Source organism: Haemorhous mexicanus, chromosome 19, assembly GCF_027477595.1.
Source record: "Haemorhous mexicanus isolate bHaeMex1 chromosome 19, bHaeMex1.pri, whole genome shotgun sequence".
Taxonomy (NCBI): Eukaryota; Metazoa; Chordata; class Aves; order Passeriformes; family Fringillidae; genus Haemorhous; species Haemorhous mexicanus.
The window spans coordinates 10,463,160-10,478,117 of record NC_082359.1 but is presented as its reverse complement, the minus strand read 5'-3'; the positions used below and the strand labels follow the sequence as shown (position 1 = coordinate 10,478,117).

The 14,958-nt window shown below is 51.8% G+C and overlaps 2 protein-coding genes across 7 annotated transcripts in view; one reads left to right on the top strand and one right to left on the bottom strand.

Annotated features, from left to right (window-relative positions):
- The first annotated feature begins 15 nt into the window (after positions 1–15).
- TRAFD1 (TRAF-type zinc finger domain containing 1) lies at positions 16–7,932 on the top strand. 2 transcript variants are annotated; one of them, XM_059863434.1, is made up of 11 exons: positions 18–429; positions 1,790–1,925; positions 1,997–2,050; positions 3,290–3,554; positions 4,251–4,514; positions 4,888–4,961; positions 5,141–5,356; positions 6,205–6,328; positions 6,532–6,829; positions 7,225–7,300; positions 7,418–7,932. In XM_059863434.1, the coding sequence occupies exons 1-11, from the start codon at positions 380–382 to the stop codon at positions 7,457–7,459; spliced, it is 1,599 nt and encodes a 532-aa protein (XP_059719417.1). In that variant the 5' UTR covers positions 18–379; the 3' UTR covers positions 7,460–7,932. The 2 variants fall into 2 exon arrangements, with proteins under 2 accessions (XP_059719416.1, XP_059719417.1); XM_059863433.1 differs by lacking the exon at positions 7,225–7,300 and having other exon boundaries at positions 16–429.
- Positions 7,933–8,692: 760 nt separating this feature from the next.
- HECTD4 (HECT domain E3 ubiquitin protein ligase 4) overlaps positions 8,693–14,958 on the bottom strand; it is a 65,761-nt gene continuing 59,495 nt past the window's right edge. For all 5 annotated transcript variants that reach the window (XM_059863426.1, XM_059863427.1, XM_059863428.1 and 2 more), the window contains 6 exons: positions 14,461–14,564; positions 13,392–13,613; positions 12,876–13,042; positions 12,278–12,473; positions 11,778–12,000; positions 8,693–11,287 (listed from right to left, as the gene is read on the bottom strand). In XM_059863426.1, the coding sequence (XP_059719409.1) occupies positions 11,151–11,287; positions 11,778–12,000; positions 12,278–12,473; positions 12,876–13,042; positions 13,392–13,613; positions 14,461–14,564 (1,049 nt within the window). In that variant the 3' untranslated portion in view covers positions 8,693–11,150. The remainder of the gene's footprint in view (positions 11,288–11,777; positions 12,001–12,277; positions 12,474–12,875; positions 13,043–13,391; positions 13,614–14,460; positions 14,565–14,958) is intronic.

The following is a 14,958-nucleotide window of genomic DNA, read 5'->3' as shown; positions in this document are numbered from 1 at the left end:
CCGCCGCGGGCAGCGGGACACAGCGGGCACCGGCAGCCACCGGGCACCGGTACTGCCACCGGACCGCGCACCGACACCTCCACGGGCGGGGGCGTCAGAGATCGGCACCCACCTCGCCTGACCTGAACTAACCTGACCTGACCCGACTCGGGCCGGGCCACCGACACAGATCGGGGCCGGGTCACCGGAGATCGGCACCGGACACCGGCACCCTCAGCCGACCCTCAGCAGGCCGGCGGACCCGGGACCGGCACCCCCGAGCGATCCCCGCAGGACCGCGCTTTTGCCGGTCCCTCGCAGCGCTCTCCCGCCGGGCGGAGGCGGCAGCGGCCGGGCCCGGTGCCCGGGGCTGTGAGGGGAGCGGGCACCGCACGGAGCCATGGCCATCGCCGCCGTGCCCGCGGCCGAGTCCCGGCTCTGCGGCAACTGGTAAGGCCGGGCCGGGGGCCGGGGTCGGTGAGGGTCAGCCCGGGGCCCGGGTCGGTGAGGGTCGGGCTCGGTGTGGGCTGGGCCGAGCCGACCCCGCCGGTACATCGGGGTACAGCTCCTCAGAACGGGGTGAAATAGCGGAGACGGCCTTGGGGCCTTTCCGTGGGGGCTTGGGCGTCGCATTTCCCTTCTGACTTAGGGAACTAAACAGAAACCGAAACCTTCGGGTAGAAATCCTGGCTCGCTTTTCAGCGAGACGCACACAAAATACTCGATTCCAAGTTCCTCTTCAGCAGTTCGTGGATCAGGAGCAGAAATACGAAGATAGATCAGCAGGCAGTGTTGTTGTGGAAGTTTTTCTTTGATGACACCTCTCTGCAGAGCCCAGTGGCTGGGGAGGAGTCACCTCACAAATTGCGTCTCGAATTCAAGCAGCTAAAGAAATTAACATTTTCTGTAGTTTTTTTCCCAAGAGACATCAGAATCCAGACAATTTCTTGCAACATCAGCCTGGTTTGTTTGGTCTGTGCAGTTCAGTCGCTGCTGTTGGACTTTGTTGCTTTGGCAGATCTCCCCTGGGATCTGGCAGGGGGAGAGCGGCTGTGGGTTTAGCAAACAAAAGGTTATAAAACTAATGTAGGTGTTTTCAAAGTGGATTTATTGGAAAAGGGATGATCCGTGTAGAAATGATGCTGCCTGTTTGAGGCAGGGGTAAGGACTGAGCTCCAGGTGCCTCAGTTCCTTTTGGTCCTTTTGTCTTTGGTTTCAAGACAGAAAATGAGCATCTTAGAAATGAAGTGAATTGGGGAATTTCGGGGTAAAATGAGGTGAATTGGGAATTTTGGGCTGCAGAGCAGTGTTGTTACTGCTGGGGCTCTGAGCAGCCTGGTCTGTGGAGAGTGTCCCTGTGAGCTTTAAGGTCCCTTCCCACCCAAACCATTCCATGGTTCCATTGTCCTGGAACAGGATCTGTCAGGTACAAAAAAGGCACTGTTTGACTGCTTTCCAAAGCACTGTTTGACTTCTCAGAGCCAAGTTATTTTCAGGAAGAAACTTTTATCTTCTCAGACTAATTTATTAACTTGATCCCTGGCGATAACTTGTTTGTGCTGCAAGATTTGCTTTCACATAAGGAAATAAATCCACCTGGATTTTATCTGAATGCACTGTGACTTTTGCATGTTAAACACATTAATATCCACCTGTCCTGGAACCTTGAGGCCTGGCTGGGCCTTTCCCTACTCACTTAAAACCATGAATTCATTGAAATCTTTCTTAGCATTACCTTTTTGTTGTGAGCAACTGCTTGGATTTGTTGTCAGTGTGTTTCTGCTCAGTAACCTCAGCGACTTTCTCACAGCAAAAAGGACATTCCTGCAGTCAATTTCATCATCCATGAAATCCACTGTAGAAGAAATATTGAAATATGCCCCTACTGCAGCGACTCCATCCCAAAGTCTGAGATGAAGAACCACATTGAGTCTGAACACGTGCAGGTGAGAGACATCTCTGCTCTGGAGCTGCTCATTCCTGTGGAAATTCATCTCATGAGGTCTCTTTGCTGCAGGTCACCTGCAAGTGTAGGATGAAGATGGAAAGCAGCCTCCTGAAGGAGCACGAGGTTGGTGGATTTTATCTTATTGAACCCTTGGGGGATGCTCTGGTGTTTTACTGATTCCAGAGCCTTTCTGGCAGCCAGCACCTGGGTTCCAGCCTGGGGCTTGTGCATCCTGTGTTGAGTGATGCTTCCTAAACTCACACCTCTGGGAAAAGGGATTGGAAACTGCCCTAAAGTCCTGGAGCCACTCAGGGCTTCATGTCAAAGGGTTATCTGTGATAATTGGTGATTTTTTTGTCCTTGCCAGTTGAAAAATAGCTATTTAAAGTATGATTGACTTGACTTTTTTCATTCCTTTCCTGTTTCATGTTTCTGCTGGAGCCATTATGTGACTTTTAATAACTCAATCTGTCCAAACAGACTTTAAAAATAGCCTGTAAAATAAACTAAAATAGGCCAGAGTGGGATTTTCTGAGTTCTGAATCCAGTTGGCTGCTGTCACAGACAATCTTGTTATAAATGTCATCCCTTCCCTTCATGTGGGCTCCTTTAGAGACAGCTCTGGAACTGCCACCTCAGCCTGCTGATTGCTGAGGGAAAAAGGATTTTCTTTGGAAATCTGTGCAGTTCTAAACCGTGGGAGTAGCTAATCCTGCCTGTGTGTGTGGTGCTTTTGGATTATAAAGCAAATGATGATGTTTTATTGGTGCAGGTTGTTCATTAGTGCAGCATCTGCAAATATCACATATTTTATCTATTTTTAACTCCTTTTGAAGGGGTTTCAGTGTGGGTAAAGAACATGTCCAAGCAGTTCTTGTTGGGCAGTAAATGAGGTGTAAATGTGTTCCCTAAAAACCAGTGTGGATTTTAGCTGTGCTCATGGAATACAACTGGATTTTGGGTTGTATCTAAAACACCAAAGAGCCTGGACAATCTGCCCACCTTGGTGGAACAGACCTGTCCAACATCTTCTCCTGTGACTCTCCAGGGTCCTTTGGCACATCAAACCACAGCAAAATAGGTATAAACACTGTTGTGGTGGGGTTTATCCTTAAATTTGAGGGGAGAAGGAAAATCCAGAAAGCTCCACGTGACCCTGGCAGATTTAAAATCATGTCTTGAGCATCTGAAGAGCTTCAGCTGCCGAGTTTGTGCCTCCAACATGTCATTGTTGCATTCCCACGTTGTAGCTTACTCGAGGTTGTTCCTTTGGCTGTGGCTGAGGACACAGCAGAGCTCCAAAGCCGAGAAAACTCCCTGTTGTGTTCCCCATGGGAAGAGTAACCCCGTGTGTTTTCCCAGGCATCCTCTTGCCCCCTGCGCCCCGTGCTGTGCCAGTTCTGTGACATCCAGCTGGCCTTCAGCAAGCTCCAGGAGCACGAGCTCTACTGCGGGGCCAGGACCGAGCCCTGCGGGCGCTGCGGCCGCCACGTCCTGCTCAGGGAGCTGCCGGAGCACCCGCGGGTCTGCGGGACACGGGAGACACCGGAGAGGGCAGCCAAGGACAGCGCCACCGCGCCGGCCTCCCGGAGTGAGGGTGGAGCCACGGGGAACCGGCGGGGAGCAGGTACCAGGGTGGGCTTGGGAGGAGCCAGAGCGGGGAAAAGAGATTTACAGGGGGTTTGGGACAGGACTGCAGGGACAGAACCCCTTAAGGGACACGACTGCAGGGACAGAACCCCTAAAGACAGAATCTTAAGGGACCAGAACCCCTAAAGACAAAACCCCTAAAGACAGAATCTTAACGGGCAGAACCCCTAAAAATAGAATCTTAAGACATAGAACCTCTAAAGACAGAATTTTAAGGGACAGAATCCCCTAAGGACAAGAACCTTAAGGGCATTCAGAGGAACAGCACAAAGAAATCAAAAGTGAAAAAAAGTGGACAAAGGAAGGAAGAACTGGTTGTCATTTGGTAGCTGGTCCAGGTTTAAAGATTCCTTTCTGTGGAAATACAGGATAGTGAATGCTCCAGAAGCCCCAGGTGTTAATATTTACTCATGGAATGAGGTGCCTGGGCTAAAGCCCGGTGTCTTCTTTTTTTTTTTTGTCTCAAAGTACCTGGCTTTGAGAAAAATGAAACTGGGTTGCTTGCTCCCTGTAATTTGGGCTATGATTTTTCTCCATCCTCCTGGATTTGTTAGAGGTGCCTTCGGAGATGCTGAACTCCAGGAGAAACCCTGGGGCTGAGTCTGATGTCCAGAGGGAGCTGCTGGTGGCAGGTTTAATGTTCTCCCAAATTTACAATATTTGTCTTTTGAAGGGGATGAGCTAGAGAGACCTGAAATCCTTCATTCCCAGCTTGCTGAAGACTGGAATGCTGACCTGGACTATGTGTTGGCTCTCAGCCTGCAAAGTGAGAATAATCCTCACCATAATACTGCAGCTGACATTCCCAGGGATTTCTGGGAATACGACTACACCAAAGAGCCTGAACAATCTGCCCACCTTGGTGGAACAGACCTGTCCAACATCTTCACCTCTGACTCTCCAGGGTCTTTTAGCACATCAAACCACAGCAAAATAGGTATAAACGCTGTTGTGGTGGGTTTTACCCTTAAATTTGAGGGGAGGGGAAAAGGAAAATTTGGGTTGGGAATGTTAAACGTTACCTAGGTATTTTAAAAAGTCAAAAATCAGTCATTTTGAGACTCCTAAAGGAAAGCAGCAAGTGAAGAAATAAAAGCTTATTAAATTTGTGGGTCTCTGACCTTGGTGTATGGTGGGAGCCCAGGTGGGGAAGGTTCTTGTGGAAGTAAAAATGTTGGGAAGGAGGATCTGGAGGAAACCTGGAGTGCAGCTTGTTCTGAGAGGAGAAATGGCACCCCAGGGTCTCATGATGCAGCAGGAGGAGTTTTTACCAGGCTCCACAGAGGATGTAATCCTTCCTTCTCCTGCAGACAAGGAGATGATCATGTTGCCCTGCGAGTTCTGTGAGGAGCTGTGTCCTGCTGAAGATCTGATCCTTCACCAGGTTTGAGTCTTCCTTGTGTCTTGGGGTTTGCAGTGAAGACTTTTCTGTGGCTGTTCCTGAGAAGGGTGTGGGTGACATTGGGAGAACTCTGGCATTTGGGTCTTTGCCAAGGAAAGTGGTTTTCAGTGCCCACCTGGCTCTTCAGGAAAGGTGATTTTTCCTTGTTGTTTGTGTAACAGACAGGGTGTAACCCAGCAAGTGCCTTTGCCTCGTTCAGTAAGAGAAGTTCTTCTCCAAATCCATGGGAATACAGTGGTCTGCAGGCTGGGGGGGCCAACAGCCACAGGACTGTCCCTTCATCCCAGCCCCAAGCTGTCCAGGCAGAAGGAGACATCATGATTCCATGTGAATTCTGTGGCATCCAGCTGGAAGAGGAGATTCTCTTTCATCACCAGGTACTGAACAGGACAGGCTCTGGTGGGTGAGATCCCGTGGTACAAGGATGGGCCCAGTCCCAGGGGCTCCTGTGGCACATTCCAGGAATTCAGGGAGCTCCCCCTGGCTCAGATCTTGCCACACAAAGCTCTGGGATCCATGTGGAGGGTTGTGCTACACTGAGGCTCCTCCTGAAAAGTACTGGATTAATTTGAAAGCTCTTGTACTGAAACTAAACAAAAGGGCCTGAAGGTGCCCAATCAGAATGTTTGAACACACAGAAAATGAAGTTGAACCCTGGATGAGTCAGCTGAGGGGAGAGAGGAGCACAAGGGTAAAACTGGGTGGGAGGGGAAGTAGGGAACAGACTCCAGCTCTGGCAGTGGCATGCCCAGGGAAGAGTCCTTTGGAATCTGCTGCTGCTACAGACAAGATGGGAGAATGCTGAGCTCACCCACTCTCTGTGTCATGGTTCATTCACATTCCTAGTCCCAGCAAACTGCTGAAGCTGGGGTTGGGTTGGTTCTGTGCCTCTCCTCTCCTGGGGGACAGCAAAATCTGTTCTGGAAATGAGATCTGATCAAACTTCAGAGTTTATCACAGAATCCCAGAATGGTTTGGGTTGGAAGGGATGTTGAAGCCTATTCCATCCTACCCCCTGCCATGGGCAGGGACACCTTCCAGTAACCCAGGGTGCTCCAAGCCCAGTCCAGCCTGACAGGGGGATGGAACTGGATGAGCTTTAAGATCTCCAAACCATTTTGGGATTCCACAATTCCCTACTCACCTTAACGTCCCCAAGTGCTGCTGCTCTGCAGTTTCCCCAGGAATTTTCACCTGAGTGAGCTTCACTGTGTGTTCTGTGCAGCACCACTGTGACCTGCGCCCTGCCAGCCCCACAGGTGACACTGCAGCTCGGGAGCTGCCAGCCCAGCCCCACGGGGACAGACGGGAATCGCCAGAGCCAGCTCGGCGACGGATCCGGCACCAAGGTGTGGGCAGAGCACAGCCTGAGCTCGCTGGGGAGATGCTCTTACCCTGCTCTGTCTCAGAAATCTTCATCCTCTGCTCTTGGTCTGGGTTCAGGGGGGGAGGATTAAATCACTGGAACTCTGTCCTTGAGGGTCCTGGGGTGGACTCTGGGGTGGTTCCTGATGCTGAAGTTCCTGTTCAGCTCCGTGTCCTGTCCCTGCAGGAGACGTTTCTCCTTGGCACGCAGAAGGCTCTGGGAAGCTGGGGCTGTGCCCTGCTGCAGGGACCAGGCTGAGGACGGAGGTGGCCAAGGCTGGGAGTGCAGCACTGTCCCCTCCAGGGAGAGCTGGTGACGCTCCGGCCGCGCGGGGCAAGCCCAGGAAGGGGAGTGGCAGTGAGGGGACACGGAAGGACAGGGGTGACTCTGCAGCTGGGACAGCACCCCGAGCCAGACCTGCTCAGCACTTCCAGGCAGAAACCTTCACTTCCAGCTCCTCCAGAGCTTCTCCAGCCCAGCCAAGGTAATGCCTTCTGGTCCATTTGCCTTCTTACCATGCAAATCTGGATCCCCTTTGCCTGGGGCTGAAAGGGTTTTCCAGAGCTTTAGATTCACCCAGTTGAATTTGGCTGGTGCTTATCTGAGTTTTGAATAACAAATTTAGGTTTTTACCTCAAAATAGAACAGACCCACTGGTCACTGGGATCAAATGTAGCTTAAGGCCTCATTACCTGTCCATGGGAGCACTCTGCTCTCACCTGGGCTCTGAACAGGAGCTGCTTCTGCTGCTGAAGCATCTGGGCCAGAGTCAGAGGAGACGCAAGGGCCTCTCCCTTTCCCTGCCTCCCTGCTGTGCTGTGTTTATCCAGCACGGGTGGCTTTGCCCCCTCTGAAGGTGTCCCTGTCCCTGTCCCGCAGCTCCGGCGCCGCAGGAGGAGGAAGGAGCCTGGGGCTGTCGGACGGGCGCAGCGGCCTCCGGCGCCGGAGCTCCAAGGTGAGGCTGCAGGGTCAGCTCCTGCTGCTTCTGCCAGGACAAGGAGCTGCTTTTTACAGCCCTCCCTTATTAAGTCATATTTGAAAACAGCATTTTTCTTTTTCCCCCTCCCATAAGGCAAAAGGCCAGAGCCCAGCAGCCGGACACCCAGAGGAGTGAGCCAGTGCCTGTGGAAAACATGGAGCACCCAGCCCTGCCCCCCGGCTCTGCCAGACTCTTGCAAGCAAATTCTAACACTGAGCTTCAATTTTTAGGCAGTGACCATTTTCTAAATCTCTATTTTTAATCTGTGAGAGCAAACTTCAGGTTTTTAATGTCTCTGATCGCCTCGAGCACCACCCCCATGGCATCAAATTGAGTCTCACCTTGGGCCCCCACCTGAGTTCTGTGTCCGTGTGGGCTCCTTGTGCCACCCTGGGATGGGATTTGCACCACCCTGAGCTCTGGGTGTTGTCCTGCCCTGGAATGCTCAGGGACAGCTGGTGACACCACCAGGGAGCAGTCAGTGCTTTGGACCTGTCCCACGCAGAGCAGGGGTGAGGGTTGGGGCTCCAAGGCTTCTCAGTGCTGCATTTTCAAGTTTAAAGCTTTTTAAGTTTCTTGGAATAAAATTTCTCTGAGGATGTCCCAAACCGTTGTGCAGTGCCATCTGTCCCCGGGGGTGACATGGGACCACAGCCCCTGCTGAGGATCCATTCCTGCCCTTATTCCCTGCCCTGGGTTCTGTTACTGTTGGAATCCCTGGGACTTTGGGAAGTGGAGCAGATCCTGGCTTACACCCGTGAGCATCAGCCTAATTAAGGAGGTGCAGCAGATGGCACTGGCAGGGCTAATTAGCCACCCCTAGGCAGGGTCCTTACCCAGGCCTTGTCTCAGGTGCCAGCTCCATCCCACGGGAACAGCCAGAGCCCAATGAAGGCTGGATGGAACTTTCTCCTAAAATAAAGACATTTTACAGATGCTCCCACCAAATGTGCTTATTTAGACAAGAAAAGAAGGATAAAAGTATTTAAAAACAGGGACATCAAACCTCTGCTCTTCCCATTGCTGGGGAGAAGGGCTGTGGGAAGATCAGGGAATGGGAGCTGACATTTGGGATGGATAATGGGATGCTGTGGGTCAGGAATCATTAAGTATGACAAATAATGACTGAGGTGGCAGAGCCTGTGCTGTGCCTCAGGCACAAGGGACATTCCAGAGGAACAACCTCAGCAGTGGCTGTGCTTCCCTTTGGTACAAAATCCTGACCTTTCGTTCCAAGTACACACAGAGAAGTGGGATTCCAGCAGAGAAGCTGCATCTCCCTTTCTCCCCTTCTCCTCCTCTGCCTCAGGCAGCTCCAGCAGCAGATCCCATTCCCTGCAGCCCCAAAGAAGGACACGAACACCTCCAGGATGTTAAGAATCTCCTTTATGCAGGTGTACACTCGATGGCCAAGAGCACTTACAGGTTAATGCCGTGTATGGAACCGAGATGGACACACACCAAGCTAGAACTAATACCCAGCTCCAGAGTTTTTCCATTGTTTAGTATAATTTTACATTCTGAATGAATATATATTAAAAAAAATAATAATAATCATCACAAACCAATCTTTGCTTCGACAAACAAGCCTAGTACAGACAATGTCAAGTTCATTTAAAGCACGAGGAATTAAGGATGATTAGAAAAGCTTTAATTAAAAGGCCATTTGAGCCACAGCCGAGGTGCTGCAGCACTTCCTTCCCAGGAGCATGGAATTAAAAAAAAAAAAAAAAAAACCAAAAACTCCCACAATTCCTCTTGTGGGGCTCATCCTGTTCTCCAGAACAAACCAAAGTCGATGGAAGTTGGTTATTGGTGCAACATTTGTCCTGTAGAAGAAGCTTCATTTACACCCCCGGGTGCAAACGGCAGCGACGAGAAGTTCGTTATTTGTAATCATAAATAATTAACTGTAATAAATAGGGATCAAGTAACGTTCCAGCACACGCCCGGGGCCGGGTGCAGGTGTGCTCCACTCGGATGTGCTTCCCAAAGGAGCACACACACAGCAGCAGCAGTTTCTTACTCACAGCTGGAACTGGAGCCTTGGGAACCGCTGGCACACGGAGCTCTCCGGGATGGCCCCTTGGGATTTCGGGGTTGGACCCCAGGAGAAGCCCAGAGAGAGCCCAGCCCGGGGCCACAGCTCTGCCACGGAATCAGCCGGCGCTTCCCACCTTTCCTGTCTGGGAACAAACCGGCTCCGAGCCGCCCCTTCGGCTTCCTTTTCCCTTGGTCTTTGTAAACTCCAGGTGTTCCCGCTTGCTCCGAGTGGTTTCTGAGCTACATAAACGCTTCTACCAGGAAATGGACGAGATTCAAGAGTAAATATTCTTCCTACATGGATCTGTTCCCTGGACAGGGCAATATGCATTGGGAGGGTAACAGCTTCCTAACCACGGGGTTGGGAGACTCCGGATGCCGACGACTACCTACGAGTGCTGCACACACATTCCCGTTCCCACTCGCTCACGGAAGAACAAGGACACCCATCCCGAACTCACACCGCCTCTCCCGCATCCCACGCGCTCAGCGTTCCCACTATTCACAATAATGTACAATAAATACATTTGGGATTCCCGGGAGCTGTTCTGGAGCCAGGGGACACCGAGCTGAAGGTTCGGTCACCTCAGCCAGAGCCTCCCGGGCGGCTCCGCGCCGGCACTCGGCTCACGGACAGCACCGACGGATTCCGGGATGGTCTCTTCCTCAGAACTCAGGATCCGAGGGATCAGCAGAGCTGGAGTGTCCCAGAAATCCTGCTGAGGGATGAGACACCTGTGGAGGGGCTGCTCTGAACCATCCAGAACATTCCACAGAACACCAGTGAAACGTGGAGTTGTTCCTGCTCCGCAGCTGCCTCCCAGCTTTCCACACAGAACAGGAGCTTCGTCCTCCTGCTGGGTGTCAGAGGTTTTTAGGATAATTTGCTCTTGGATCAAAGATTTTTGAGTACAAAAACGAGTTCCAGGTGTTTGAGCACCCCCTGGCTGTTCTGAGAGCTCGTTGGGATATGGGATAAAGTCCCAGATTTTTGGGATGGACTGTGGTATCTTACACCCTTTGGAGAGAAGCTGTTTTGTTCTGCTCATATTTTAATTACAATAAATTATTTTGTTGCTAAGCAAAGCAGACATTCAAGAACATCTAGGGCAGGAACCCAACGGAATCACAACCCTTTCACTGTTCTATTGGAAATTTTCCCAAAAGTGTTGAGCTGAACCCCCCAGTTCCCTGTGGCAGCCCCCATGTGCTTGGTCAGAGTTTAGAAAAATTTCAAGGAAAGTGGTGGAAAGGTGGAAAAGCAGTTTGGCAGCAAAGTTCTGCTTCAAACCTCAAGCAAGTGCCACAAATCCTGCCTGTGCTCTACTCCTGCCCGTGCAGTGACTCCCTCCCCACACCCAAACCTGGCATTTTTGTACTCAAAAACCTCTCGGGGGAGAGCGATCCATGAGCCTTCCCCTCCGAGGGCTCCCGGCCTCGGAATGCCCTCCCTGCCAGTGGTGTTTGCACGGGGCAGACCATTGTGGATTACAAAATTAGAAATGTACAGGTGGAAAGGTTTTTTCCCCAAATTAAATTATACACAAACCGGTCTTTACTAAACTATCCTACAAATATTCCACAAACAAGGCAGCAAAAGAACCAGTCCACCACAAAGTCTACGAATACAAAATGGAAGTCTTCCGGGAATTACTGTAATGGGAACGAAGGTTCGGGAAATAAATTAACCCCCAGCTCATCCCAGGGGAGGTGCTGGATGGGAACTGAAGGGGTTCCACCGGGCAGAGTCACGGAGTCACCTCCAGGCATTCCCTGCTCCTGCTCAGCCGCTGAGCGGATCCTCGCGGTAGTGGATGGCGTAGCGGAGCTTTTCCAGCATGATGTCCAGCGAGGAGTACTGCGGCAGCTTGATCATGAACATGCACGTCTCCACTCGGATGTACCGGGAATCCGGGGAACCTGCGCGACAGCCACCGCCAGGGGTTACCCAACCCAGCACCTCCTTCCTCAGGGCAGCCAAAATCCTATCCCTGCCTCTTGTGGGGCTTTGGAATCGTAAATGTTTCTGTGCTTCTCCCATCAGGCCTCGTGCCAGTATTTTTACAATAGTTTAATGATTTTAAAAGCATTTCAGATAAATAGCAGAGTGTCTCTGCATCTCTATAGGGCAAAGTTTTAATTGTGGAATCCCAGAACAGTTTGGGCTGGAAGACATCTTAAAGCTCATCCAGTTCCACCCTCCCACCATGGGAAAGGAACTCCCCACTGGATGCAGTTCAAGTTTTATGTGAAATTTTAGCTTTACATCGTTTAAACCCCAATTCTCTCCTGATTTACCCTCATAAGCACTTGCCCCTCTTTGTCACTGGTCACTGAACAGCAGTTAAGGGGGGCTGAAGGCTGGCACAGAGCTGGGGGCAGCAGCAGCTCCCTCCCCTCGGTTCCGTACCTGCGGCGCCGTCGGGGGGGGCGATTTTCATGGGGTAGGGGGGGACGTGGGCGGTGTCGGGGCCGCCGTCCTTGCAGGGGCAGGTGAAGGGGATCCTCTCCTGGTTACAGGCAAACTTGATGAACTTGCAGAGCTCCTCCTGCGTGAACATCTCCAGGGCGCTCCAGAAGAACTCGATGTGCTGGTCAGTCTCCATCAGTCCCACCTGGTACATGGTGTGTGCCTGAGGGGACAGGGACACGTGTCCACTGCTGCTCACCCCTCTCCCTTCAGGAATTTTCCCTACAACACTTTTAAATAAAGGAAGTTCAAACTCTTACTCGCCTCTGCACAAACCCCACCTATTATTTCCTGAATCCAGTAAAATCTTGGGGGCAAAGGGGTGTCCAAGCAGCTCCCCAGGGCTGTCCTGGCTGCACTAGAAGCAGAAGATTCTCCCCTCCCACCTTCCCATGGGAGGGTCCCCCTCTCTGTGTCCCACAGGAGTGTGGCCAAAGCACCTTGAGGAATTCCAGGTTGATGTAGGGAAGGCCACAGGTCCTCAGCTCCATCTCCAGGGGGGTGAGTGTGGTCAGGAGCTGCAGGGGGATGATGGAGCCCAGCCCTGCCCTCACTGCTGTCATGCACTCCGGGGTCTGCAGCTCCCGCATCCGCAGGCTCCGGATGGCGGCTGCGTACACGTCCTTGTTCTCCCACCTGCAGGGGCAGAGACCTGGGGTGAGAGAGGAACACCTGGGAGAGCCCTTGAGGCCCACCTGTGTTACACATGGAAGGGTTTTATGGAGAGATCCTGATTTGGAATAATCCACAATTAGCAACACACACTTTGCATTCCGATGCTTCCCAGTTAATTCTACTGTCCTCCGCTTCCTCCTCTCCTCCCACCTGCTCATCCATCTCAACTGGGACCAGCCCTGCTCCCCTGTCCCTTACAGAGCCAAACAGCACCACTGATCCCAAGTTCTGCCAACTTCTCACGAAGCAAAGCTTTCCCAGATCATTCCAACTTGTTACAAAAGCAGCTCTGGAGAGGCTGTGCTTGGAGAACAATTCCAGGGACGTTCTGTGCAACATCCTGCCTGGAAGGCTGCTCCTTACCCCACAGGGATGTGCCTGCCCCTGGGACACAGCTCCACCTCCTCCCCAGTGAGGCTCAGGTAGGTGAATTTGCAGCAGGGTTTGTTGGGGCAGTCAGGGCTCTCCATGGCCAGGTGCTGGGAGGTGATTTCGGCACACAGAGCTTCCAGCTCCGTCTCGTCACTGATCTGTCACAGAACAAGAACAAGGATCTGGTCACCTGCATGGCAGTGTCTCGCCACAGGTGTCCCCACAACAGGGACTCCAACAGCAAAATCCTGCTTTGGGGGTTCTGGCCTGGTTTAGCAACTCCAGTAAATATTTCAGAAGCTGGAATTCCACCATGCCCTGCAGCAGGGGAGCGTGGGGAACTTCTCCAAGGCAGCAGGATGTAAAATCCTGCATCCATTGAGGAATCAACCCATCTCCCAATCCTGCTTCCACAAAAACCACCTGGCAGCCACCAAGTGAGGGCAGGCACATTTGTGCCGTGGGGGAATCCTGAGGAAAAGGAGGGAAGAGGAAGAAGGGACCTACATTTTCAAACTTTTTGATGTAGTTGTAGGTGAGGATGTCAGCTTCCTGCAGATCCACGTCAGGATCCAGGGGCTCTCCCACCAGGGTCTTCCAGAAGGAGGGCAGGAGGTCCAGGGGCAGAGGAACATCAGCTCGGATGGCGATGCCCAGGAGCTGCCCGAAGAAATGGAACAGCTGCTCCTCGGCGTAGGTGATGGGGCTGGGGGTCAGGATGTACTTCCCCTGTGGAGAAAACAGCACACAGGGCAGCACTGAGCAGCTGCCCACAGCCTGAGGGGCTGGGTGTGAGCAGGCCTGTGCAAGTGTATCCTTCCTGTTCCAGCCAGGAAATGTTCCCTTTGGATACCAAAGGATCGGCTCCAGCAGGAGTCCCTGTATTTTCCAACTGGTATCACCTTATCACTTCCTGATCCAATCAACCCCATTTTGGTTGGTTCCCATTTTGTCAAGCTGTTGTGATCAACACTCACAGGATTTTCTGGACTTGTTACATCAGTTTGATATCCAAGTCTTTCAGTTGTGGGACATTTCTGAGCCTGGATTTGCTGAGCCAGGTTTGCTACACAGTTGGTCTTAAGCTGAGGGAACCAAGCTGTTCCCTACCCTAAGAATATTCCCAGGAAGGAATTACTGAGAATTCTTTGGACCATCAGCTTTATCTTGTTTCTAGAGAACATCTACTGCACCAAATAAGACATTAAATAGCGTGGATGGAGCATCTTATTCTCCTGGCAATGTGACAGACCTTTCTGGTGACATTCCTGGAGTAAGGCCACAGAACAAAAAGTTCATGGAAGTTCAGTCTGGGACAGACACTCACACTCTGAATGCTGCCCAGGAGTTTTAACTCTGCTCCGTTTTGCTGCCTTGGCCTCTTCTCCAAGTACCTGCTGCACACAAGAGGTGCAACATGGGGTCACCAACTCCCAGCTCTCCCAGGATATGGGATCTCGGTTTCATGGGGATCTGAGGCCTCTCTCTGCACCTCTGACCAAATGTCCCACTCCAGTTCTAACCCAACATTCAAAAAGAGAAAAAATCCCTCATTTTTGGCACTGGGATCTCACACCTTGTTCTTATTGACAGCAGAGCTGGGGCACAGCAGGAGCAGGGAGAGGGAGGAGCTCTGGAGCTCTTTACACACTTGCCAAAGGAAGTGACGGAAGGAGCCACCTGGAAAAGAGAGAGGGAAAACAAAACATTCCTTTGTTCCTGCTGAATTCCTAAATGCTGCTTTGCTTTCTAGCACTCCAGGAACAGCAGGAATATTTATTCTACCAGCTGGCCTGCAAATGGGATTTGGTGCTGGATTAGGAGATGGATGAGGCTGTGCTGCAACAATGGAGGTGATGCTCCAGGGATCAGCACAGCTGCTGAGCCACAGCCACAACATTTATCTCCTCATAAACACTGTCAGTACCACCACAGCCTTTCAGAAGACAAGAATTCCCCTTGGGAGAAGGCCCCACAGAGCCTTGGCTCAGCTGATGGCTGTACACTCACTTCTTTTACACCTCACACAGGTGACAGGAGCTGCTGATGCCAGAAGTGTGTTCTGGGCTCTCTG